The sequence below is a fragment of the Balaenoptera physalus genome (genome assembly GCF_965194825.1).
Source record: "Balaenoptera physalus genome assembly, chromosome: 18".
Taxonomy (NCBI): Eukaryota; Metazoa; Chordata; class Mammalia; order Artiodactyla; family Balaenopteridae; genus Balaenoptera; species Balaenoptera physalus.
In genome coordinates, this window is record NC_138899.1 from 3,875,836 (window position 1) to 3,903,635 (window position 27,800).

The window sequence follows — 27,800 nt, forward strand, 5'->3', positions numbered from 1 at the left end:
CCATCAAGGAACCTGCATGCTCAGTGGAATATTGATACTACAGGGATGCTTGGTTCTTGCAACTAAAACTTTCTCCAGCTCAGTCAGAAAGGAAACTATAGGGCTTCCCTGGTGGCGCAGTGGTTGAGAATCTGCCTGCTAATGCAGGGGACACAGGTTCGAGCCCTGGTCTGGGAAGATCCCACATGCTGCGGAGCAACTAGGCCCGTGAGCCACAACCACTGAGCCTGCGCGTCTGGAGCCTGTGCTCCGCAACAAGAGAGGCCACCACAGTGAGAGGCCCGCGCACCGCGATGAAGAGTGGCCCCCGCTTGCCGCAACTAGAGAAAGCCCTCGCACAGAAACGAAGACCCAACACAGCCATAAATAAATAAATAAATAAAATTAAAAAAAAAAAGAAAGGAAACTATAGACAGGTGTTTTACAAATATCAATGCAAAAAAATTCTCAACAATTATAAGCAAATGAAATCTGGAAAAATATAAAAAGGATTATATACCATGATCAAGTAGGATTTATCCCAGGAATGCAAAGCTGGTTTAACACATGAAAAGAAAACCACGCAACACACCATAGTTTCATAGTGTAAAGGACAAAAACAACAACAACAAAAAAAACATGATCATTGCAACGTACAGAGAGAAGCATTTGATAAAATCCAACAACATTCCGTGTTAAAAACTTTCAACAAACTATGAAGAGAAGGGAACTTTCTGATAAAGAACATTTTCAAAAAACCCAGAGCTAGCATCATACTTAATGGTGAAACCTTGAAAGTTTTCCCTCGAAGAACAAAACAAGACAAGGATGTCTACTCTCGCCACTTCTATTCATTGTAATGGAGGTTCCAGCCAGGACAATTAGATCTTAAAAGGAAATAACAGGCATCCAGACTGGAAAGGAAAAATAAAACTACCTCTATCAACAAAAGACATCATCTTGTATATAGAAAATTCTAAGAAATCCGTACCAAAAAATCTTTAAGAATAAATTGAATTCACCAAGTTTGCCGAGTACAAGATCAACATACTAAAATCAATTATGTTTTTGTGCGCTAATAATAAACAAATCAAAATGAAATTAGGAAAGGACATCTATTTACAATAGCAACAAAAATAATGAAAACACTTCGAAATAATTACACAAGAATTTGCAAGTAGCCAATTTTGTTTTCAGAAACAAAAAAGTACTAGATACCTTACTTGGTTTTCTTTTGAAATACACAAACCTCTATGCAGGTGTGAAGCTAAAACCTACCATGCTGCACCTCTTCTATTCTTCCATGTCCTGAATACTTGAAATCTTTTCAAATATGTTTCACTCTCAGCATACGACTAACAAAAACCTTAAATTATAATTCCCCACAACACTCCTGATTAGTCTTTTAGTCTTTTATTATTATAGAAATTTCTCAAATCAGTTTCAATATCATGACTTAAACATCCGAAATCCTTCCCAGCTTGGCACTGATTTTATTTTTTCTACTCTCCGCAGTTTACCAACCTTGACAATTTTGTCTCTTTTTCCTCCCGGGGCTAATCCTCAGTTCTGAACCATCCTCTGATGCCCTTGCTTTCATCTTCACTGGATCCTCTTATCCTTAACCGGTGAGCCAACTCCTAGACTTCCACAGCTCACAGAGATTCAGTCATCAAAGAAGTATTTTCTTAGGGCCTGAAGAAAAAAAATAATGGGAAATACAGCACAAACTGCTTGCCTCGTTATATCTGTTTTTTCCCCCTTTTGCCTTAGTAATATTAAAACCTGAAATAATCAGATCTGGACTTACTCATATGTACTTATAGCAAAAACCAAAATTACAATAACCTGTCAGTGTCACCTTAGACCTCCTTAGAATGTTTTTGATAAATGCTTTGTCCTCAAAGACAACTTTAAGCAAGTGACTAATAGACCCAAGAGATGTTTTAATTCAAAATAATGGCCCTCTCAAAGGAAAGCCCTAATCTCGGTACAAAATCACTGAAGAGCTTAGCTGCAAAACAGAATAATAGATACAAGATCAACAAAGAGGCAAAGCTCTTAGCCATAACCATGCCATTTATAACCATAAACAGACGTGATCATTCTCCATGTATTTTTTAAATTTTCATAAAGTCCTGAGTTAAATAAACACTGCCTATATTATTATCTCAGACATATACATGGACTTGGTGGAACTTACAAAGTATTTCAGACTCTTGTACCCAAAGTAGGCAAACAGGTACAAAAATCTAGCCTTAACTGTTAGCTTCCCAGGCCCATCTGGCTTCATTTGGGAATTAGAGCAAACATTTAAGGGAGAAGTAATACCAATTCTTCACAAAAAAATCCAAAAAATGAAAGAAGAGAAAATGCTTCCCAACTCATTCTATGAGGCCAGTACTACCAAAACAAAGTAGACATCACAAGAAAAGAAAACTACAGACAAGTGTTTTAAGAATATAGATGCAAAAAAAATCCTCAACAAAATATAAGCATATGAACTTTGGAAACATATAAAAACGATTATACACCATGGTCCAGTAGGATTTATACCAAGGATGCAAAGTTGGTTGAACATGTAAAAAGAATCAATGCAACACACCATATTAATAGTATAAAGGACAAAAGCCATATGATCATTGCAATAGACACAGAGAAGCATTGGACAAAATCCAACAACATGCTTGTTAAAAACACTCAACAAACTAGGAAGAGAAGGGAACTTCCTCAATCCGATAAAGGACATCCACAAAAAACTCAGAGCTAGTATCATATTTAATGATGAAAACCTAAAAGTTTTCCTTCGAAGATCAAAACAAGACAAGGATGTCTGCTCTCACCACTTCTATTCAACCCTGTAATGGAGGTTCCAGCCAGGACAATAAGACAATAAAAGGAAATAACAGGCATCCAGATTGGAAAGAAAGAAGTAAATCTGTCTCTAACAACAAAAGGTATCCTCTTGTATAAAGAAAATCTTAAGCAATCCATACAAAAAAAAAAATCTATTAGAACTAATAATTGAATTCAGCAAGTTTTCAGGGTACGAGATCAGCATACAAAAATCGATTATATTTCTGTGCACTAATAATGAACAAATCAAAATAAAATTAGGGAAAAAATCTATAATAGCAACAAAAATAATGAAAATGCTTAGAAATAAATATAATAGAAGTCCAAGATTTGTACAATAAAACCTGCAAAACATTGTTGAAAGAACTTGTAATAAATGGACATTCCATGTTCATGGATGGAAAGCCAAAATATTATTAAGATGGCAATATTCCCCAGAATGATGTACACAATGATTCAACACAAACTCTATCAAAATTCTATCAGACTATTGTGAAGAAATTGGTAAGCTGATCATAAAATTTATATGAAAAGGCAAGGTACCCAGACTAGCCAAAACAATCTTAAACGAAAGAACAATGTTAGAGAGCTCACATTAGCAATTTCAAAACTTACTGAACAGCGACAGTAATCAAGACAGTGTGGTACTGGCATAAGGACAGACATAAAGGTCAATGAAATATAACTGCGAGTCCATAAATAAACCCTTACATTTATGGTCAGTTAAATTTTGACAAAGGTGCAAATAGGAAAGAATAGGTTTTTAACAAGTGATACTGAAAAACTTAGTATCCACACACAAAAGAATAAAGTCGGACTCCTTCCTTACACCATACACAAAAATTATCTCAAAATGGATCACAGACTCATAGACCTAAACGTAAGAGCTAAAACTATGAAACTCTCAGAAGAAAATGTAGGCCTAGATCTTTGTGGCCTTGAATTGGACAATGGTTTTTTTAGATATGACACCAAAAGCACAAGTGGCAAAAAAAGGAGATAATTTGGACTACAGCAAAATTTAAAACTTTTGTCATGTAGTTGATACCATCAATAATGCGAGAAGATGACCAACATGATGGGAGAAAATATTTGCAAAACATATAAGGGACTGGTATCCAGAATGCTGTAAAAAGAACCTTTACAACTTGACAATAAAAAGGCAACCCAAGTAAACAATGGGCAAAGGATATGAATAGACAGTTCTCCAGAGAAGATATACAACTGGCCAACAGGCACATGAAAAGACTCTGTACATGATTAGTGATTAGGGAAACGCAAATTACAACCTCAACGAGGTACCACTTCACACCCAGTAAAGTGGCTACAATTCACACAATAATAGGTGCTGGTGAGGATATGAATATATTAGAACCCTTACACATTGCTAGTGGGATATTAAAATGCTGCTGTCCCTTTGGAAAACAGTTTGGCAGCTCCTCAAATGTTAAAATCGGAGCTACCATATGACCCAGAAATTACAGTCCTAAGTACATACCCAAAGAAACTGACACCCTACATGCACAAAAACTCATACATGACTACATATAGCAACGTTATGCTTAATAGCCAAAGAGGAAGAACAAATGTCCATCAACTGATAATTGGAGAAGTCAATACGGTATATTTGTACAATGGAATATTACTCAGTGTTAAAGAGGAAAGTAGTTCTGATACATGTTACAATGATACAAGGATGAACCTTGAAAACATTGTAACGTTATGCTAAGTGAAATAAGCCAGACCCAGAGAGACAAATACTGTATGATCTCACCTGTAGGTAGGATCTAAAAAAGTCAAACTCATAGAAGCAGAGCGTAGAATGGGGATTGCCAGGGGCTAGGGGGAGGGGCAAATGAGAAGGTGAAGGTCAAAGGGTACAAAGTTTCAGTTCCACAAAATTAATTTCTGGAGGTCTACTCCACAGCATAGTGCCTACAGCTAACAACAGTCTATTGTATGCTTAAAATTTTCCGAGAGGGTAGATCTTATGCTAAGTATTCTTACCACACATACAAAAAATGGTAACAACAATAATAATAAAGGAAGCAGGAGGAAACTTTGGGAGGAGATGGATATCTCAATGGCCTTGATTTTGGTGATGGTTTCATGGATGTATACTTATCCCCAAACTCACAGAGCTGTGTATACATTAAATATCTACGGCTTTTTCCGTGTCAACCGTATCTCAATAAAATGGTTTTTAAAAAGTGTGGTCCTACTAACGTATGCAGCTCACACCACCTGCAAGGCATCACAGAGGCTCAGCAGTACCCTATGTGGTCCCTCCTGATGAGTCCCGACCAGTCCCCTGGATGTCACAGCAGCGCCACACTGTCTGAATATTCCTAGGCACATTCCGTCAATGCCTGTACTTATTACAGACCAATAACAACAACAGCAACAATAAAATCCTTGGATCGGCACTGGTCCATATAAGTGTGCCAAAACACTATCACAGTTGTCTGGAACGTCATTTTTATTTATTCATTTTTTATTGTTTTAAAGTCTTTATCGAATTTGTTACAATATTGCTTCTGTTTCATGTTTTGGTTTTTTGGCCGCGAGGCATGTGGGATCTTAGTTCCCCAACCAGGGATCGAGCACGCACACCCCGCATTGGAAGTCGAAGTCTTAACCAATGGACCGCCAGGGAAGTCCCTAGAATGTCATTTTTAAATGCAAGTATCGCAAGCAGTATACACAGTAAGTTTCTCAGAAATGGAGCTCATCACTAATAAATTGTCACACCCTTAAAATCTGCAGCAAATGATATGCCAGTGGGTACCGTGACAGTGATTTCAAAATGAATAACCCCTTTTTCTACACTTCCTACCTCTCCTATGTTCTCTGACAGTTGGGGTACCTTCCATGAAAAAGCATACCTGGGCAATTAAAACCAGAAGGTTGATTACAGAGTCCAGATTCAGAAATGCTATCAAGACACTGATGGAGTGAGGTTGTATTTAGAAACATTTTTCTTGTCTCCTGAGATTCCGTTTTGAATAGTGCTTACTTACTACCTTCGTACCAGAAAATATACCATTATTCCCAAAGTAACTTTGTACCAGAGGATTTATTTGATTTACCTGCTTGAATGGCTTGTCTTATTTAGTATTTTGAATATGCATTTTTCCCCTAAGTCTGGGCGCTCAAATGTCTAAATGGGTTTACACACAAGAAATAGGTAACAGCATTTATATGGGAATGGATACATGTGTGACAGTACAAAGTACAATTTGATGTACCGCATCACATTCATGTGCCAGTGTTTTCAAATAAATATCAGTGTTGATCATGAAGCAAAAGGGAACACATTTTATAATACCTCACCTCAGTTTGAATTAAAAAACACTTGTATCTTTTCATAAGGAAGATCAATGGATCCACATGGAACTGTTAGAAAGTCAAAATATTCTGGCAGCATTGTTTTAGTTTAGAGAGTTCCATTTTATCGCCCAAGGGGAAATGCATCCTCAGCAAGGGTTTTGCCAGGATCTGGCGCACGTTGCCCTTGGAAGACTATGCGAAGAGAATAAAAGAGAGCAAATATTGGTTTCTGTTACGTAAACAAGTCATGCTCTTCTGTTCTCCAAGTTGAACTAATGGGAAAGTAGACAGCTCTTAGCATGAACCGGGCCCCTGGGGTTAGACATGTTCTAACTTCAAACTGATCATGCCTGATAAATATATTTTGTTAATATGAACCACATTTAATGGAGGCATTTCAGTAATTACCACATCACAGATAGATCTTTCTCTGTTCTGTACAGTTTCTGCAACCTTACGGGGAGACAAAGCCAAGTATGTATTATAAGTAAGAAATGAAAGGAAGCAAACCACATCTATTTTATCAGATTACCCAAAACAAACCATTTATCATAAGGATTACATTGACCAAGTTCAAGACCTACTTCATACCTAGAATAACACTATATTAATAACTGCATGCTAAAAATGAGTGCTGAACACAATTCAGTAATATGTCATGTGAATAAATTATTTTTATAAAGCCTTACCATGGGCTCCTTAAGTACTAAAATAGCAAACCTTCTATTTTTCACTGATTTAGACTACTTATATGTCACACTGTTCAATGTAAAATGGAATTTACATTTTACAGATGTGATCTAAAAATAAAAACATACAGTAACAACTTTCATTTACATTTTCTAAAGTCATTTCTCTAAACATGTTAATCTAAAATGAGCAAATAAAAGCAGTTTAACATCAAGGATACATAACTTAAAAGATTCATCTCAAATATAAAATTCTGCTTTAGCTATCCAAATTTAGATGAATGAAGACAAATTCAGTGTTGTCTGAAACAAGTGCAGAGCATATATAAAGAGCATAAAATTTCCATAGCACACTTAATTTTCAAACACCATTTTACTAGAATATCCGAAGTAAATATTTAACATCATATTCATCATGTCTATATAATTTAAAATGCAGTTTCCTACCAGAAATGCTATCCTGACAAATTTGGCTTGAGCGTATTCCTGTGTGCAACGGAATCAATTTCACACGTACTCACCTCCCTGTCTCTGGGAGGTGGTCCATTCATTGGTTTGATGTTGCCATGGCAACTGCAACATGGTAACAGGCCAGCCAAGCTCTGCTGTTCCAACCCCAGTAGAGAGTGAACTGCTTCCTGCAAAAGGCATTGCTGCGCCTTTCTAGATGGGTCTTTTACACTCACGCTTAGCCTGATATTTTAAAATTGATATTTTAATACCAACTAGTGGTAATTCAGCACTAGGAAAGCAAATTTAAGGTTAATTCTTTTCGCTAGAGAGTACATTTTGGTGCATGTCTAAAATCTTCTAAAAGCCCTAATGAAAAGAACATGAGCTAACTTGTATTATCATTGTGACAGGTGTGAGAGGGTCTGTAGTTTACCTGAACAATGTTTAAGTCACTAGCATTCAGGTTGAATCACAGGTCACAATATTAAACTTTCAGATAAAAGGCAGTTCTCTAAAATGATGGTGGTACCGCTCCTTGTTTTTCTTACAGAATCTTCCTGGTATATGTGTTTGTATTAGTTTCCCAGGGCTACCAGAGCAAAGTGCCACAAACTGGGTGGTTCGAAACAGAACACAATTCTCTCACAGTTCTGGAGGCCAGAAGTCCAGAATCAAGGCGTCGGCAGGGCGGTATACTAGCGGAGAATCTCTTCCACGCCTTCCTCAGCTCCTGGGGGCTACCACCAATCCTTGCTCATCCTGGGTTTGCAGCTGCCACTACCCCATTCTCTGCCTCTGTCTCCCCAAGGCTGTCTTCCTCTGTGTCTGTGTCTCTTACAAAGACGGGTCACATTAGAGATGCTCTAAGGATCCATCTTAGCTAATTACTTCTTCCAACACTCTACTTCCAAATGAGGTCACGTTCAGAGAGGTACGGGGATTGGATTTCAATGTAGCTTGCGGGGGGCACAATTCAACCCCCCACGGTGCTACTGAGGGAACGTTTATGCAAAGTGAAGAAGAATCAAATGTCTCATCAGCTCCCTGCTTCATCCGTCTGTGTAGACAGGCAGCACAGGACTAAACTGTGCTCCCCGAAACAGGAACAAGTGAGAAAACGATTTAGCCCGTGCCAAGGGACGGAGTTGACACCGGCCTTGGACGCTGCTTCGTTCTCTGGCACATTGCTGCGCTTCAGGGCATCATCCGGAGTCTCTGAAGCAGGTTCCCACCCACGTGGGAGCCCTGGGGGTGCAGAAGAGCCAGAGGAAGGAGCCGGCTCTGCCAGCTGGTGCTGGGAAAACTCCCTGAGGGCAGAGCATTTACAATCCAGCCTGGAAGCTGGGTGGGCGGTGGCTCTGGCAGGACAACAAAGAATGCCGCCCCCCTTCACTTCCCTCAGACACACACTTCCTCTGCAAACACCCCATGGAGCAGAGCCCTCCACTCTGCGATTCTCTCCAGTTCTCTCCACAGCTGCTAATTTTCTTCGAGAAGACCCCGTTGAGGGACCCTGCCTCAGGATACCGGGCAGCCGTCAGCAGCTGTGCCCTCTGATTCACAGTGGGGCTCCGGAAGCAGGACCAGGGATGCCCACGCTCCCAAAGGCAGAGGGCAGAAGACCAGAGACGCTTCCTAAAGCAAAATCCAGTGGGAGCCTGGAACGCAGCAGGAATTGCCAAAGCCAATTTGACCTCAATATAAAACTGGCGAACTTGGTACAATGAACACCTTGAATAGAAAAGGAGAGAACCCACCGGTTTATGACACCTGGCGTCACTATCTTTGCTAGGAGAATAATTCAAGCCCTCTTTGTGGAAAACTGAAATCACAGTATTCTTCTTCTTTTTATTTTACTGCAGCAAGGCTCCCAACATTTGGAATCCTTTTTTAAGAAAAATGAAAATAATGAGACTTTAATAAAAGATTGCCTTTATTATTCTCAGGGGGATGCTTGATGTTAGCTGCTAGATTCAATCCAATTATCATGTAGCCCTACTAAGTGATAACATGAGTGTATATGTGTGTATCTCTCATCTGTCTATCTACTTACCTATCTATATATTTATATATGGATATACAATTTTAGACATGCTTTTAATCATTATACAGCAATAAAGTTAAATGAGAGAAAATGCATGTGTAATACTCCAGTTTTTACTGGCATAATCCCTCTTGCCTTTATAAAGAGATTGCTGAGTGAGTAAGCATTTCAACTCTTTCTCCTGAATAATTTATTTACTTATTTTCACCCATTCTACTTATATAATAGAAAACTTCTCTTCTAAGGTTTTGGAGTAAACATACCATTTCCCACTTTGAGGATAGAAATCAACGGCTATTGTCCCCAACTTCAAGTAAACCACAACAGCGTTGTTCAAACTGTGAAACCAATTTAGTGGGTAGCAGCCAGTATCCTTAGTAGACTTGAAAATATCAGAGTCTGTCCCATATAGTGAGACAAGTATTGCTCCGTGAAACTCTCATTTCAGTTGTAAGTTACCCTTATGTTTCTGTTATAAGTGTGTATATATGTATGTGCAGTGTGGTTTGGTGTGTGCGTTGTGGTTTGGTGCAGCATTAAATGTATTACTTAATGTGTATCATGATAAAAAAAAAATCTGAAAGCCACTGTCCCTCAGGGACCTACCCATCCTGCTTATACCCTGCAGACATCACCTGAGGTCAGCTTACCTGTGTGCTTGTGATTCTACTCGACTTCTTACTGTTTTAGTTCCCAATGAGCACTTGATAAAAGCTTGTTGGGATGATTGATGAAGAAATGGTTTAAGGAGTACACACATCCAAACATTTAATCCAAACATTTAAAGATCCTCTTTTAAGAATAGCCAATCGATTAATAACTACTTAAACACTTGCTAGATGTTCAATGCTAGCAGCTAAAATAGAATACATAAATTAGATATCCGTATGGTCTGAGAAGTTGGCATTTGTTAGATAATATCCAGAGCTCTTCTCAGTTTATAAAAGACCATCACCAAAAGATGAGTGGAGGTACCTCATTTTCAGATAAAAGTTGATAAATGTAGATTGGAGAAGCTAGTAGAATCTGGGAAATATTAAAATCCTCCCCAAAGTAGACAATAATGAGAACATGACTAAACTTGGATAAGATGGCAAAATTAATCAGAGTAGAGAGTCAACACCATAAAGGTAGCAACTCAAGGCAAAAGAATGGAAGAACATTCTGTGACAGGTATTTATAGAAAAGATTGGGAGATAAGCACATACCTCAGATTTTTGCCTTTAGTTAAAGAAAAGCAAAATAAAAAGCCCCAGGGAAAGAAGCAAAGAAAAAAAAAAAAATCAGAGTAATGTGACAGGGCAGTATCACAGAAGTCAGATTACAAACATTTCAGGAAGGAAAAGTATGGCCGTAGCGTACAATTTCTATAATTGTTGGCAAGTCAAGACAGCATCGATCTTGATCCCCGAACAGAGTATAAAATAAAAGGAGACTATTTGCCACCAAACGAAGAGACCCTCCAAGGAGCTTCACAAGGCACATGAAGGAAACCAAAGCTACAGTGAGAGAGCACAGCTGCTTTGGGACATTGGAGAGCAGGTTTGATCTTCTTCCTCGGGCACTAGAGTCGTCAGCCGCAGATGACATGGGGGAGCCAGGGGAGGGCAGAAGTGTGGTGGCACATTCCACGGGGCAGCTGAGAGGACGGTGCCATGAACACACGTGAGACACCTCTTGGGATTTCTTAAACTGTTGGGGGAAATCACAGTCTTGAAGTGGAACCAGAATATTTGCAACTGGGAGTGGGAGCAAAATACAGAAAGACCGTTTGTTATCAACCCCACAACCTCATATTTCCACCCTGGGAATAACTCAGCCTGGGAGAACTCAGAATACCAACAGATACAAGACAAAATTACTGCCCAAGGTTGTTCCAGTGTAACGTGAGAGAACGAAGCGGTAAGCATGAAGTTACAGTAAACCGTGATTAAATACTACAGCAGACGAAGACAAAGGAAGCATTATCTCCCGGACTTCTGGTCCACAGTGGAGGCTCACGGAAGCTTCTGAAGGGAGGAGAAGCAAGATCGGGCCTTGAAGGGTGAATGAAAATTAGCCTTGAAGATGGAAGGCAGATAGATACGACAGGAGGGAGAAGCGAGGTCTTGTAGACACATGATCGTGCGAGGCTGGAATGGTGTAGTGTTGGAGCCTATGCATTTGAGAATGAGTTCAATGCTGCTAGAAGGACAAGACACACAAACAGGTTGGACAAACTCATAAAAAGTGCTCAATGTAAACTGTAGGTAAGCTGCTATTTTGAGATATAAAGGCAACATGCTGGGGATATGTTAATTACAGGTAACGTGTAAAGAGGAAAGTGCAACACAGGCAGAACCCAGAAGAGTGTTGGTGAGCTGTGAGATATGCCAAAGACAGATGGAATAAATAAAAACAAGTGTCAACAAATAGGAGTACTGCATATAGACAGTAACAGTGGCAGAACTACACCGTGATCTTGTCCCTTCCGGGCTGACAGCTCTGGCCCCCCGAAGGTGGCCACCCACCAGTGTCACCGAGTATGCTCCCCTTCCGGCCCCAGGGTGCTCTAGACCCTAGAAAAGCAGAGATAGCCCACATCTGACAGCAGGCTGGTGAGCAAGCCACACCTGTGGCCAGGTGAACCTGTTCTCCAAAACCGGAAGCCCGTGGCATCAGCCCAAGGCACCTCGTATCCATGGGCTCAGCCTTCAGTTCAGGTGCATAACCACATCATCATCATCGTCTGCGTCCCAGGGCTCAAGTAGTGTGTACGGTCCTCTGGCTGCCCACACCCTATCCCATCCACGTCAACACAGTCATCTCTTCCCCACCCCTACCCCGCTCTTGCTGTGCATTTTAAATTAAGTTAGTGGCATTTTAATTTGGAGTGTCAGCTTTTATGCCCTGCAACCTCTGGGATGGCCTGGCTAGTAGTGCATCTGGAAGCTACCCTTGCATCAGGTTGATTCCCCAAACAACAGTATCCATGAGGAAACCACTGGCAATTCAGTGTGCTTGGAATAGTAGATGTTAGCTGGGAAGTCTAGAGATAAGTTGAGAAAAATAGACAGGGATCAATTCATAAAGCTTAAGGGTGAAGAATTTATCCCCTGGGCTATGAAAAAACATGGAGAGATTTCACAGAGCAAAAATGGGATGCTGTGTAAGATAATTCTGGAATAACTATAGAGAATGAAATGGAAGGGAAGCAGACTCGAGGTAGAAGGGACAGTTAAGATGGTACCGCACAACTGCAGTGGGAAGTAAAGAAGACTAAGTGACAGTCGTAACTGTAGGACTGATGACAAGGAAACAGACTCAAGAGATGGCAGGTGAGCAAGACCAGGTGATGAGAGAACTGAGAAGGAGGCATCAGAGTTACAGCCGGGCGGGGCTAGAATAAAGAAGCAGGAGTAGATTTTGGGGGGTCAGGGGCTACGTGGTGAGTCCAGTCTCAGACCCCGGGAGCTAGCCACAGGACGGGGTCTACTAGACTCTTGGGTAGATGGGTCTGAAAATCAGGAGAAAGACTTGGGCTGAAGAGGAGATACGCAAGTTACCTGGTATAGTTGCAAGATGAAACCAAGGGAACAGATGCAACTATTCAAGAGGACTGTGTAGTGTGAAAACAGAACAAAGAACAGATGGCTTTTGAGAACCCCAATATTTAAGAAAAGTATGGATAAAAATAAGCGTGCGAAGGGAAAGAAAGCAAGGAGAGCTGCTCTGTCACAGGTGACAATGTGATTTTGGTATTTATACAAAAGGCAAGGAAGAAGTTTCCATAAAAAGGCACAAGGCACAATGCCAAGTGCTAAAGTGTGGACATCCTGACATCGTATTTATCAAATGTGTAAAATATTAGGTTCATTTTTAGCCATGAGTTATGGCTGTGGATACAGTATTTCTCTTTAAGACACATTCTCAAAAAGCAAATTAACACTGCTGGCAAAGAAGAAAAGAGAAAGATAATGGGATGGTTTTCTCCCAAATGCAATCATTCATTTTCAAAGCATTAGCAGGGGTTCAATAAATGTTTTTTAATTGAAAAAGCAAATTTAGAAGGGAAAGATAGCTCTGGTAAGCAGAATAAAATAAAGACAAATGATGATCATTACTTTCTTCTTTCAATTTAGTTTATTTCTATTACATATCCACTGACATTATAACTTAAGTAAATCTCTAAGTGCTACAAATGATTCAATATTATTTGCCTTAGTTAAAAATCATGACAGACTACAAATGGCAGATCTAACAAAAGCTTGGCTTTTCTATTTTGAATTTTGTTTGTACTCTAGGCAGGTGAGAGGAAAACTGTTTTTATACTTTCTTTAAAGAACCCAAAACTCCACATTCAGGTCCAAGGTGTTAAGTCTAAGTAAAGTGATGTCAGCATCACTTGGAGGATAATATTCTGACATCACTCAAGCGTACGTGCTCCTTGTCTTTGCCCACAGGTTATATTTGAGTTAAAAGCTCAAAGGCACAGTGGAGCTGGACTAACAGGCAACTACAAAGACTTCTGTTCTTTCCAAGACTCTGCGCACAGCTGCCAACAGGCTGACGCCACTGGAAGAGGCATCCCTAGCGTCTCTGTCAAACAGCAGATGGGGGAGGCATGGTGTCGCCAGCGGCTGAACCGTCCCTGAGGTCGGCTGTCTCTCCCCACGGCTCACATGCTCCACTGCTTGCCCATCGGCAATGCAGGCCGGGGCTGCACAAAGACAGCGACATGGTCTGCCAGCCAGCTGGCCCCGTCAGCGAGATGGACACGAAACAGAGCTGGATTCAGTTGCAATCGCGTGGGAGACCGTCAAAGACAGAAATCCAAAGTCTCTTGCCCAGGGAGGGACCAGAGAGTCTGCACCCAAGTTCCTGCAAGCAACGTGGGCTCAGGGTTGTTTCTTCTGCTTTACGTGATTTCCAAAACTCGCTTTTACTTCAAGTCAGATTTGTTAATTTTTTTTTTTTTTTTTAATTAAGACTCTAGATTTTTAGAGCAGCTTTATTGATTGATTGATTGATTTTTGGCTGCACCCTGTGTCTTGTGGGATCCTAGTTCCCCGACCAGGGATCGAACCCAGGGCCTCAGCAGTGAAAACGCGGAGTCCTAACCACTGGACCGCCAGGGAGTTCCCACAGAGCAGCTTTAGGTTCTCAGTCAACTTGAGGGGGAGGAACAGAGATCATCCATGTGCCCAGCGCTCCCACAATGCACAGCACTCCTCACCGTCAGCACTCGCCACCGGGGTGGGGCACGTGTTACTGATACATCATATCACCCAAAGTCCATGGTTTCCGTTACAGTTCACTCTTGGTGTTATACATTCTCTGGGTTTGGACAAATGTGTAATGATGTTTAGCCATGCTTATCCACCACTATGGTATCATACAGAGTATTTTCACTGCCCTAAAAATTCCCCTTGATCTGCCTATTCATACCCACCCCCAACTCATAGCAACCACGGAACTTTTTACGGTCTCCATAGTTTGGCCTTTTCTAGACTGTCATATAATTGAAATCATACAGTGTGTGACCTTTCCAAATTGGCTTCTTTCACTTAATAACATGCATTCAAGGTTCCTCCATGTCTTTTCATGAATTGGTAGCTCATTTCTTTTTAGAGCTAAATAATATTCCATTGTCTGGATGGACCACAGTTTATTTCTCCACTTAGCTACTGAAGGACATCTTGGTTGCTTTCAAGTTTTGGTGATTATAAGGCTACTATGAATATCCGTATGCAGGTTTTTGTGTGGACATAAGTGTTTAACTTCTTTGGGATACCAAGGAGGGCAATTGCTGGATCATATGGCAAGAGGATGTTTAGTTTTGTAATAAATAGCTGAACTGTCTCCCAAAGCGGCTGCACCATTTTGCATTCCCACTGGCAATGAAGAAGAGTTCCTGCTGCTCCACATTCTAAATTTTTTTAACCTTTAATCACTTTGTAATGTCTTCTAGTGTAGTGGAAGGGATTTTTTTGTCATTTTAATATTATTTCCATTATTTCAATATTCTGGAAGTCTTCGGTCTCAGATAGCTACCAGCATCAGTCTTCTTTCTCTGTTCCTCAATCACACCACCCAACTAATGTCTTCTTCTTTCTATCCCCTAAGCAAGGGCTGACCTCCTCTTATGCACTTGATATGAAATCTAATATGCTCCATCATACGCTCCATGCCATCATTCACTTACTTCCACATCAAATATTTACAAACTCGCTCCTCTATAGATTTTGTATTGGTTTCTCATTGTTACTGTAACAAAATATTACAAATGTAATGATGCAAAACAACACAAACTTATTACTTTATAGTTCTGTAGTTCAGAAGGCCAAAGTGGCTTTCACTGGGAAAAACTCCAAGTGTCAGTAGTACTGTGGTCACTCTGGAGGATACAGAGGGAAGTCTGCTCCCTTGCCTTTTCCAGCTTCTAGAGGCTGCCTGCATTTTTTGATTTCTGGGCCTTCTTCCATCTCCAAAGCCAGCAGTGTAGTGTCTTCTGATCTCTCTCTCTCTCTCTGACACTGCTGCCTTCCTCTTATAAGGACCTTCAGGATTACATTGGGATAATCTAAAATAATCTTCCCAGCTCAAAATTCTTAATTTAATCATTTATGCCAAGTCCCTTTGCCACGTAAGGTAACATATTCACAGGTTCTGGGGATTTGAATGTGGACCTCTTTGGGGGAGCACTGTTCTGCCTACCACATATGGGAATCTAACAGCCAAAACACTCCTCAAATTCCTGGCCTCAGGAATAGTGCCCTCCAGCTTTGTGACCACCTAGAGGGGTGGGAGGGACACGCAAGAGGGAGGAGATATTGGGACATATGTATACGTATAGCTGATTCACTTTGTTATAAAGCAGAAACTAACACACCATTGTAAAGCAATTATACTCCAATAAAGATGTTAAAAAAGAAAAAAAAGAATAGTGCCCTCCAGTTGGAAGATACTGCTGCGATATATAGATAGATATATCAATATATCATACATGATTGGGTTTTTTCAGAATCATGAAAGTGAAGCATATAATTAAAGTTGAAAAGGGGGGATGCCAGGGTAGTCAGATCTTTCTGGATAATGGGGTGAACAACAGATTTCCAGTGGATGAACAGTAATCAACTGCATAAAGCGTAGGTGTAAGGGACAGTGGGTGCACCCCAATGTTCACAGCAGCATTATTCACAACAGCCAAGATATGGAAGCAACCTAAATGTCCATGGGCAGGTGAATGGATAAAGAAGATGTGAGATATGTATGTATATATATATAAAATGGAATATTACTCAGCCATAAAGAAAATGAAATAATGCCATGTGCAGCAACACAGATGGACCTAGAGATTGTCATACTCAGTGAAATAAGTCAGACAGAGAAGGACAAATATCATATGACATCTTATGGTATCTTATTCCACTTATATGTGGAATCTAAAAAAAATGATACAAATGAACTTATTTACAAAACAGAAACAGATTCATAGACATAGAAAAAAAATGTATGGTTACCAAAGGAGAAAAGTGGGGAGGAGGGATAAATTAGGAACTTGGAATTAACAGATACACACTACTGTATATAAAAGAGCTAAACAACAGGAACCTACTGTAGAGCACAGGGAACTATATTCAATATCTTGTAATAACCTATAATAGAAAAGAATCTGAAAAAGAACAGAGATATATATATTCATATATATATGAACCACTTTGCTGTATACCTGAAACTAGCACAACATTGTCAATCAACTATACTGTAATTTTTTAAAAAAAGTAGTAGGGGTAAGGAATGAGCGGAGTGTTGAACAGTTTGTAGAGAGAAACTAGACACAGCCCACCTTTGACGGTGAGGAGGAGAGAAGCCAGAGGGAAGGCTGGGCAGTGCCTAAATGCTGTCTCTTCTCATTGCAGATCAAAAAGGTGGCGATTTAATTTTTAGGAAATGGAGAGAATGATTTGTCTTTAAAGCAGGTGACTGTGAGAGCTAAGCGGTGGGTGGATTTGAAAACTAGAGACTAGGGAACTGCTGTGTCTGGGTACAAGACAGAGTCTTGACATAGAAGCTGGACAATGGGGATAAATAAAGAGAAAATATTCATGCATATTTTGCTGTCAAGTTGCCAAGGCTAAGTAAGGGTCTACCAGGGGACAAACAGGCTCTCGGGAGAAGTGGAGGAGTGGAGTATAAATTACTCGTGGAAGCTTCTTTGATGATATCAGGCAGAAGTCCAGTAGAGTGAGGACAGAGCTGGTAATAGAGAATTACAGACATCGATCATTGATGAAAAAGTTACTTCGTGAAAGTGCCCTGACCTGCTGCCTTCTGTTCCGAAGGGCTAAACACACAAGCCTCCTTGGACCCTCGGCTTCCATTTCCGTAGTTTCATTCACACCAAGTACAATCCATTCCCACTCCGAGTCCTCTTCCTGGATGCCAACCTAAGACTCAAGTTTCATGAAAACTTGCCAGGCTCATTCGTTTGAGGTTAAGTTCAAACTTTGCTTAGTCTCTCCGTGCTTTCCCACCTACGCTATAGCTGCACCTCCTCTATGTCTAGACAACTCTTGTTTCAAAAGTCATATAATGGACAAATTCACCCATGATGTGACCCACATATTTATCATAATTTATTGCCTTTTGAGAATTAAAATGCTTCACACATCTGCCTCTCTTATCACAGAATAAGCCCCAGCAATTCTTCATTGAGTGTGTTTAAGTGCAGAGAGAATTAAACTGGGTTCTGAGAATAAAAAGACACACAAAAAATACATGGTTTTGAGTCAATAAATAATATTCAAAAATTAATTTACAAGGTTTTCAGAGGCTGAAAAACCCACTAATTTCATAAGTAATAAAATGACTGCATTCAGTTAAATTATTAAGCTACAGCTACTACAGAGCATAAAAAACTTACGGATCTGGGTTTTGTTTGGTTTTGTTGTTGTTGTAGACAATACAGCCTGCCCTACTGGGTTACTGTGAGAATTAAATGAGGTAATATTACAAGGATTGTCTGACCCCTAGTAAGCTCTTAATATAGGACAGTTTTTCTTTGTCTTGTGCATGCAGAAAATTCACTGGATCCAGACAGAAAAGGCAAATACCTTCTAAGGCCAGAAGGGATGAATGATTACGAAAAGAATCCTGGTGAAGGGTCAAAGGAAAGTAGAGCCTGTGGCTTTGGGAGCTTGTATGCAGGAAGGCCCGGGCCTGTGAGGAGTGGGGAGTCCTGGCGCAGGAAGCCAGGCAAAACCTCAGGGTTCCTGTGGCCACCACCCAACTGAAAAGAGACTTACTAAAACTTGTTCAGAGAAGAGCAAAGATGTCTGCTAAATTTGCCATGAGTCCCCAGTCTGCAATTTCTGCTCTAGAACTTATTTGCTCAGGGACAATTGTAATAAACTTAAATATAAATAAAGACCAATCACGAAAACACCTAAGACCTTGTGTGAAAGCAGAGATGTGTTTGGGAGGAGAACGGTTCGGGAAAGGGAAGAAGCTTACCTATCTTTTATTTATTCAAGTGTGTTTTGATATAAGCTATAAGGATATATTGTACAATAAGGGGAATATAGCCAATATTTTATAATAACTATAAATGGAGTGTAAACTTTAAAAATTGTGAATCACTATATTGTACACCTGTAACATATAATATTGTACAGACACTATACTTCAATTAATTAATCAGTTAATTAATTAAGTAATGTATATTTTCAGTGTTTATTATGTGCCCCGTACCATTAATAGCACTGGAGATCCAACAGTGAACAAAACTAACAAATTCTCTCCTCAGAACATAATTTTTTTATGGAAACAGATGATAAACAAATGTACTATGCTCCATTGTTATAGAAAAAAAAAGGTTTCACAAAGGTGTGAATGAGTATGTGTATATACACATAACAATACATTTCCAAAATCTATGTGAGGAAAGTTGTAACACATTCCTGACAGACATAAAAGTAAACTTGAACTAGTGGGAGTGTACACCATTGTTTCAGGAATTTTAGTATTGTAAATCCTCTATAACACTGAAATAGCATTTTAAAAAGCATAAAATTATAGGCTTACTTATATACTATAAATTACACAACATAAGATAAAATACTATTATACTAAAGATTATATTATGTAAAATATAATTGACTATGAGTTATCTTATGCCTCAAAATATAAATAAACTTTTCATGCTGAGGTCTTCCAGGCCAAGAGAAATGATTTTTTGGCATGCTAAATGTTTTTAAGGTAAGTAGATGAGCTAAAATTCATAATTAAAATAAGTAATATTTAATTTCTTGTTAATATCTATAGAACTCTTGGTTGATATGATCCCAGAAACACATATCAGAATTTACTAATAGGCAATATTAGTTTCTCAAAACAGCTCTGACTTTCCCAGCAAGGCTGGAAATCTGCGTGAGGAGAATATAAACTCTGACCAAACAAAAACCAGCTGACATCAAATAAACTGGAACCAGTAAGTAATCATCATACCTTATCATTTAATCTTTGCAAGAAAGAAGACAGATATTCTGGGCCATTCCTAGCCAACAAAAGCAACCATTTAAAACCTGATTTCTATTATAGGGTGTACTTGGCATTGGAAGTACTGTTGTGATGTATCAATGATTCTGATTGATTACCTCTTTACATTTCTCCCCCAAATGAAATGAATCATTGTTGATACAGTGCATGTATGTAAGTGTGTGCACACACACACACTCATACACACACAAGCTCACACACACAGCGACACCAGGTACACACATCTCCAACAGAACCTGGCATCACTTGTGGAAGTAACAAGGATATAATTTAGTCTTTTAAAAGTTTCTAATGAAAAAAGGTAGATTTTCAAAATTGTAGTTACCTACATTTTTAAATGAGATTGTGCTAGGGAATGAAAATAAAGCATAATCATTGCACAAAAAGTATAAACAAAGTTCTTATTTGGTAAGAAAGACATGTGTAACTCTTTACAGACATAAACTTACTACAGACATTAAATACCATCCTTCTGCACCTTAGTCTCTCAACCACATTCTGTTTATTTAATATTTCTTGTGTCAGGCATGAAACCATATTAGGAATGGTAGGAACAAGCTATATGTAAATATTCGATAACTTTTCTTTCCTACAAAACATACTTTTTTGTATAGAATGGAATCTCTTTTCTGATAATTCCCTTTTCTTCCTTTTTCATCTCACAAGAGTATTTTAACACACCAGTGATGGCCAAGGCAAAGAATAGAGAGAAGTACACTAAGTTGGTGAATCTCCAAGTTCTATATGAAATTAAACTGCAGTTGGCCTGATGCCACCAGAGCTTCCTCCCAAAAAATGGAGAACAGGACCTTGGTAACTGAGCACCAGGAGGAATGCAAGCATTGGAATTCCTTGCCCATTTTATTTTACTAATCTATACTAGTGCAACTAGTTACAATAATTAATGAATTCACAAGAAACTCTACTTGCTAATTTTGAATCTGAAAGACTGAGGTGGGCAGCCAGAGTTAGGGCGTTTATTAAGATCCCCATCCCCATTATCCCCATCATCACCATCATCCCCATCATCATCTCCATCATCACCACCACCACCATCATCATCACCACCATCATCCCCATCATCACCATCATCATCTCCATCATCCCCATCATCTCCATCATCACCATCATCATCTCCATCATCACCATCATCATCTCCATCATCCCCATCATCATCTCCATCATCCCCATCATCATCTCCATCATCCCAGTCATCATCACCATCATCCCCATCATCATCACCATCATCATCCCCATCATCATCCCCATCATCCCCATCATCACCACCACCACCATCATCATCACCACCATCCCCATCATCACCATCATCATCTCCATCATCCCCAACATCATCCCCATCATCATCCCCATCATCCCCATCATCACCACCACCACCATCATCATCACCATCATCCCCATCATCACCATCATCATCTCCATCATCCCCATCATCATCCCCATCATCATCATCATCACTGCCGCTGCCTTAATTATCAACACCACCATGCCATCACTGACATCATAATCACCATCTTTATCATTACCATCTTCCTATGTCGCAGCAGCAGGGACACTTGTAAATTTATTTTTATCCTTTGAATACATCATTTTCCCTCAAAATAAGCTTGCAAAAAAAAAAAACAAGTTTTTTTTAAAAGACTACCTTGTATATTTCAAATATGAAGACAACTTGGGCTCAGATCAGTGAAGACATTTAGGGACCTGCCCAACACCTTCTATTTGAAGTAATGAATCGGTTTTTAACCTAGACTTTTTGATGACTCAGCGCTCTTTCCTCAAAACCACACTCTCTCTCAGAAAGTATAAATGAAGTGGTATCTGAAACTAGAAGGGATGGTGACAAGCTCAAAAGAATGATCCACGTTAGAAATAGAGGATAGGAACTGCCCTCGTGACTCAGTCTGCACACTGAAGAGTTCCAATCGTTTAAATTCTATTAGCCAAAGCCCTGCTCATCCAGCCCTGAATGACCTGACCCACCTTGGCATTTGTATGGCAACTCCTGGACAACCAATGCCTAATGGTGTCATGGTGCACCCTTTATGCGTCCGTTTACCAATTTTATTGTAAGCTCTTGGATGACAGATACCGTATGTGTATGTCCTGTGTCTTCATAGCTGCTGTAGTGCATTGTGTTGTTCTTGGGAATAACCTAATAAAGATCCCATAAGTCACTGACTGAATATCCAAAGAGGTGTGAAACTCTTCCCAACTCCATGTTCAGTGACATCATGTCAGTAGCTTGAAACTAGCCATGGTAGGACTATGCATACCACAGAAGCTAGGAAATGCTACTATCAGTGCCCCCTCTCCCCCCAGAAAGAGCCAATTGTTAAACATTATGGACACTGCTGCTTCTAGACACAGGTGAGTTGACAATGGCCTTCTATTCAACAGTCCTGAATTTTGTTCTGAGCCCTGATATATGCGTACTAAGGGATTCTGAACCAGCTCTTATTTCTGCTCTCTGCCTTTATTCTGGAGGAGGATTACCAACCTCACGTGAATTCTCTTGAGTGATTTGAAAATCAGTTTTGAAATGGGTACCACAAACACAAAACTCTATTATTTTGATTATACTGAAAAATACAAACGAGATGAGAAGTGGAAACACAAGTTCCCGCCTCCATCGAGGGGTCTGTATTGTACTGGTATTTTAATGGGAGAAACACAGACTCTGACATCTTGTACCATTAAGCTCTGTGGGTCTCAGACATCAGTCAAATGCTCTGGCAGTGAGGATTATCTCTGCTAAGCATTCAGAAAGCAAATGAGGGAAGTAAACATTTAGCACTGGTAAGTGCCCGCAAGCTTTACAATAAGCTACATCTGCTACATTTGGGAGTGTGTGTGTGTGTGTGTGTGTGTGTGTGTGTGTGTGTGTGTGTGTGTGACAGAGAGAGATCTAAGATAAATCTATTCTCCAGAGATATTACACTGCCAATTTATACACTTTACAAGGTCCTGTTGATGTTGTTTTAATACGCTAAAACTAAATGCCCTATAGAAAAGCCTATTTTGAGAAGAGCCCCCCAAGAGGGCAGTTTCAGTTTTCTTAAAACGAGACACCAGAATAGGAGATGGACAGCTGCCCGCTGGGAACCAGGAGCACCAGATGCAACCCAAAGGGCTTCTGGCCAGCAGTGACCTCTGCCTCCCCTAGAACTCTCTGTCATCCAAATGCCACTACTCCAGGCCGCGTCTAGGCGACCCCTGACCTCACTTTTGTCTGTACCCCCACTTTCACACACAGAACACACTCAGGCCTGGGTGTCTTGTAATCATGAGGTTCTGGGCTCACGCAGAGCAATGAGGGCACAGCACAGCTGAAAGGAAATCGCATCACGATGGTCAAGGGCCCCAATCTCAACATCATGGCAGCCTTCTCCATCAGTAACTAGGTCATACTGAAAGATTATTATGTGGCAGACACTGTCCACAGATTTTCACATTGGGTCCCCACAGAAACTGTGAGGTAGATACCTCTATTTCACAAAAACTAAGATGGCCAAGCACAGAGAAAGAGGCAAAACTGGAACCCAAACTCAGTCCCGACCCCACGTGTCAAGGTCTTGCTCACTGCCAGGCACTGCCCCCAGGTGGACACCAAACTCCTCTCCTGTTCCACTGCTCCTTTATCTACAATGTGACTCAGCAAGTCCTTTTATTCTCATCTAATATCTAAGGTTTAAGATGACTGGAAAATTTCTGAAGACTTGTGCCCAAAGGAAGATCCACTGAGGGTAAGAACTGACTTCTGCATGCTTCCTGTAATAAATTCGATCACAAATTGGAATTTTAATTTAAACATATTAATACACACAAGTGCCTACAAACCATTGAAACCTAATATCGTATAGCATGGGAGGTAAAAAAAAAAACCAAAAAAACAAAAACTAAGGAAGGTATCATTCTCTTTTGTGATAAAAAGCATTAACCGACAGCAAACAATTTGCCTGGTACATTTACTTTGGTCAAAGAAGAGAATCTGGGATTCTATTTTGCTCAAATAAGATCTTATTTTATAAAGGTATATTAACCTTAGAATATGCTGAAATTGTTTACTGGGTATTTTTATGCATTTTACAATCACAATAAACATAGATTACGATAATCAAACCTTAAACACTTGAAAGTTTCTCTTTCTTCAAACAAACCTTTCTGAGGAATCATTCTTTATTTTATTCTTTTAATAATGAATTTCCTTACCTTTACCAAATATTCATTTGATGTTTCCTGTAAAGAGAAGCTCGTGATATTTGATACTGAAAAATGCTTTTTATTAAGACAAGTAAGCATGATATTTTAGGATGAAATCAAACATCTGACTTCTGGGGTAGAAGACAAAACAATGTTTTATCTGTCCACAACCATCTTCCGGTTGATGTTAATGTATCGTAAAGAAAACACCACATCTGTTACATAAAACCTTAATTGAACAATTAATGGCTTATTTAAAAATTAATAAAGACATAAAATCCAGATGAACTTCATCATAATTTTCCCCAATTCACACATTTACTCCAATCATAGAAAACTCTTTCTCAAGATATTATTTAAAATTTTGATATTATTAAAAATAACCTGAAATAATCAATTTTCTCTTTAATACTATGATGGGAAATATTCTAATACCTTGTCAAAATATCAGTAGTAACATTTATATAAATTTCACTCTGTTTACTACTTTCTGGGAATTTGTAGATAAGGTTTTAAAATGAAGACTTATCCCAAGGATAAATTTGTATATTTAACCCATCTCAAGGAATATTACAGGATTTCAGGCACTGAAGAAAGTCACAGAACCCAAAACCCCAATAACTTTCTTATTAAGAAATAAATATTAATTGTTGAATCTAGAGTATCGGAAGATTTATTATACTATTAACTCTATTTTAATGTTTGTTGGAATTTTTTTCATGATAAAATGTTGAAAAGGAAGATGAAAGAAAATGTTGAACCCATGACCTTTAAAGCATAAAATAAAAAGTATGGAACAGGGCTTCCCTGGTGGCGCAGTGGTTGAGAATCTGCCTGCCAATGCAGGGGACACGGGTTCGCGCCCTGGTCTGGGAAGATCCCACATGCCGCAGAGCAACTGGGCCCGTGAGCCACAATTACTGAGCCTGCGCGTCTGGAGCCTGTGCTCTGCAACAAGAGAGGCCACGATGGTGAGAGGCCCGCGCACCGCGATGAAGAGTGGTCCCCACTTGCTGCAACTAGAGAAAGCCCTCACACAGAAACGAAGACTCAACACAGTCATAAATAAATAAATAAAAGAACGTGAATTTCTTTAAAAAAAAAAAAAAAAAAGTATGGAACAAAATAGCCCAGTAGCTAAATCGATTATCTATTGAATATTACAATGCATAAAAAAATGCACTCTTTGTAGAATATTGTGTATATGCCTGTATTCATTTTAATATTTACACAAATATATATGTAAATATGTATAATGAATCAATATACATAGCATAGATCTTTAAAGTCACTTAAAGGACCTGTGTGAATTTTTGCTTCAGTTTCCCAATTTTGATTTGAATTATCCTGTGGAAAATAGCCAGTGGTAAGGAGTCATCTGAGGGTGCTGAGGAATTTCCAGTTACAAGCATTCAATAATGCCAATTCTCCTTTGGAAATCCTGTGGTCTTCTTGGCAAGTAAAGTCCCAGTTCATCTCAAATGAAAAAAACATACCCTCTATCTCCATATGTATCTCACCTAAAATTTCTCCTAATCTTCAAATTTCCACTTACCATGTGTATTTTGAATAATACAAATAAGCTTTATAATTTTTAACTTGTAGAAGATTAACATTTTGCTGTAATTTTGTTATACAGAACTTTCTCCTTCTTGGCTAAGTGACTTGGAGGCTACTTTCTTAGAATAGTTCTGCTTCTGGAACAACACAAAGCTTTATATACTTCTGATCCAAATAAGCCAATTCATTTTACTTTCTAAGAGCGGCTCTTTGGAAAGAGACTCTTTACAACTTTCCTGTTAAGATGAATATAGAAGTAGGTGAAAAAATGGGAATGGTATACTCCTAACTAAAGAAGTTTTACTGCAACACAAAAATTATTATATGTCTCTTTTTATGTGAGTGGCAAAAAAAAAAAAAAGCTCCAATTCCCTAGCCTTTAATAGAACTGAGGTTTGAACATAACTGTTTAGACTCATACAAATTATAAATAATTTCTTTCTTGTGGGGAGGAACTGTCAGTTGTAATATAGACTACAGTCTGTCAAGGTGTTTCTTGGTCATGCCAAGCTCATTTCTTTTGGGTGACATCTTCAAGCACCACTGTTAGTAAAATAAAGGCTTCTTCCAAATGGACCAGAGGAAAATTTTCCAATATCCTCATTTTACACAAGAGTTACTTTTATTTAATTGTTCTTCAAAATACTGGCTTTGCCACAGAGTAAAATCCACAAAAACAGGCATTCCAAATTTACATTGCAAATCCCTTGGCATTTCTGCCATTTATGGTGACCATTACATGATTGTGCATACATGAAGACAATACCAAATATTTTCCCACCTGTGTCCTTTATTACAGTCTCGTTTATGTAGCATCTAATTCAAGAGTTGTATCAGAAAAGGGATGAAGCTAGTCCTATAAATACAGAAAACAAGTTGATCATTGTTCCTAAAATTTTGAATCTTTTTCTTAAGAAGGTTCTGTTGATGATATATACCTCCCCTGTCATAGTGTTATTAATCTGAATTTTAGTGATAAACACTGGCTGCATTATCTTGGCATGGAGCTATCATCTTGCAATGACACAAATGATCTAATACTCTTTTTCCAGCCCTGCACCTCCTTGAAAATTATTCAAGTGTAAGACAGAAAAAAAAAAAAAAAAAAAAGGAGAATACTTGTGTATTTCCTCCCCCTACCTGTGACAAAAGACAAAATAAAATATTGATCTACTCTTTGGACTGAGCTTGCTGAGGTCTGCAACCATCTCCTTCTTATCCGCGGACAGAGCAAAACCCAGAATTGATTATCACTCACTTCTAGATCTGAGCTTCATGGATCTTCAACGGCTGACTAGTTAATTAAATATGGTACCAGAATCACAGATTAGACCTTTCTTTTTAAGCAGGCCATTAATAAACCCATTTTTCAATGTAAGAAACATCTGCACGTAACCACCATAATACTCCTTCTTAACCACAGCATTTCATTCACTATTTGATGGATCATAAGTTATTTGACCCATGGGGAAACAGATCATCAATTCACAGTTCCTTGTCCTGGTTTCCTGGATAAACCATGATGCTTAATATGCATTTTAGTTCATTCATCATTCATTTGCTCAAAGGATACAACTGCCAGCTCACTAAGAACTGAAAACTGAAAGGAGAAGGATCCAAGTAGATTGCTGTTTGACCAACACCAGGGAAATGTGGGTCTGTTCTCCTTTGCAGTGTGCATCGGTGAGGACTTAGCCTATAAAAACAGCTTGCTCTTCTGCAAAACAGTTAACGAATATTATTTGTCTGTGCATCATTTAAATTATTAATGTCAAGAAGGATATTTTCTTAGAAAGAGAGTCTTTGGCAAACACTGATGAAATCCATTTCTCTTAACTGAAGTACAGAATGTGGAATACGGAAAAGCCATTTTTCTGATAAATGACACCTCAGCATAGTGTATAATACTTTTTAATCTGGTCATGTAGCAGGAAAGCTGTAGGTGATGCATGTAGGCTGGGAAAACAGCAGCGTGAAGAAAGAGGGGCACAGAGTCTAGGCGATGAGTCAGGACTTGATGGCATGTCCTTTCCAGTTGAAAGAACTGAAAAAATGAACATTTAAAACTAATGTCCATTCTTGTTGGAATTTAGATCAAATATTCTTACAGACACCAAGGACCACATCCA

At 39.2% G+C, this 27,800-nt stretch overlaps 1 protein-coding gene and 1 long non-coding RNA gene across 5 annotated transcripts in view; one reads left to right on the top strand and one right to left on the bottom strand.

Annotated features, from left to right (window-relative positions):
- Window positions 1-27,800, bottom strand: part of MYO16 (myosin XVI) — a 546,696-nt gene that overhangs the window by 491,788 nt on the left and 27,108 nt on the right. For 2 of the 4 annotated variants that reach the window (XM_082435256.1, XM_082435254.1), the window contains exon 1: window positions 1,504-8,526. The exons of 1 other annotated variant lie outside the window; for it this stretch is intronic. In XM_082435256.1, coding sequence (XP_082291382.1) covers window positions 1,504-1,579 — 76 coding nt within the window. In that variant the 5' untranslated portion in view covers window positions 1,580-8,526. Of the gene's footprint in view, window positions 1-1,503; window positions 8,527-27,800 lie in introns of those variants that run through there. One more of the 4 variants, XM_082435255.1, reaches the window with a different exon arrangement.
- LOC309647604 lies at window positions 21,244-27,271 on the top strand. The gene is made up of 2 exons (XR_014256183.1): window positions 21,244-24,921; window positions 25,246-27,271. It is a non-coding gene; the product is annotated as an uncharacterized lncRNA (long non-coding RNA).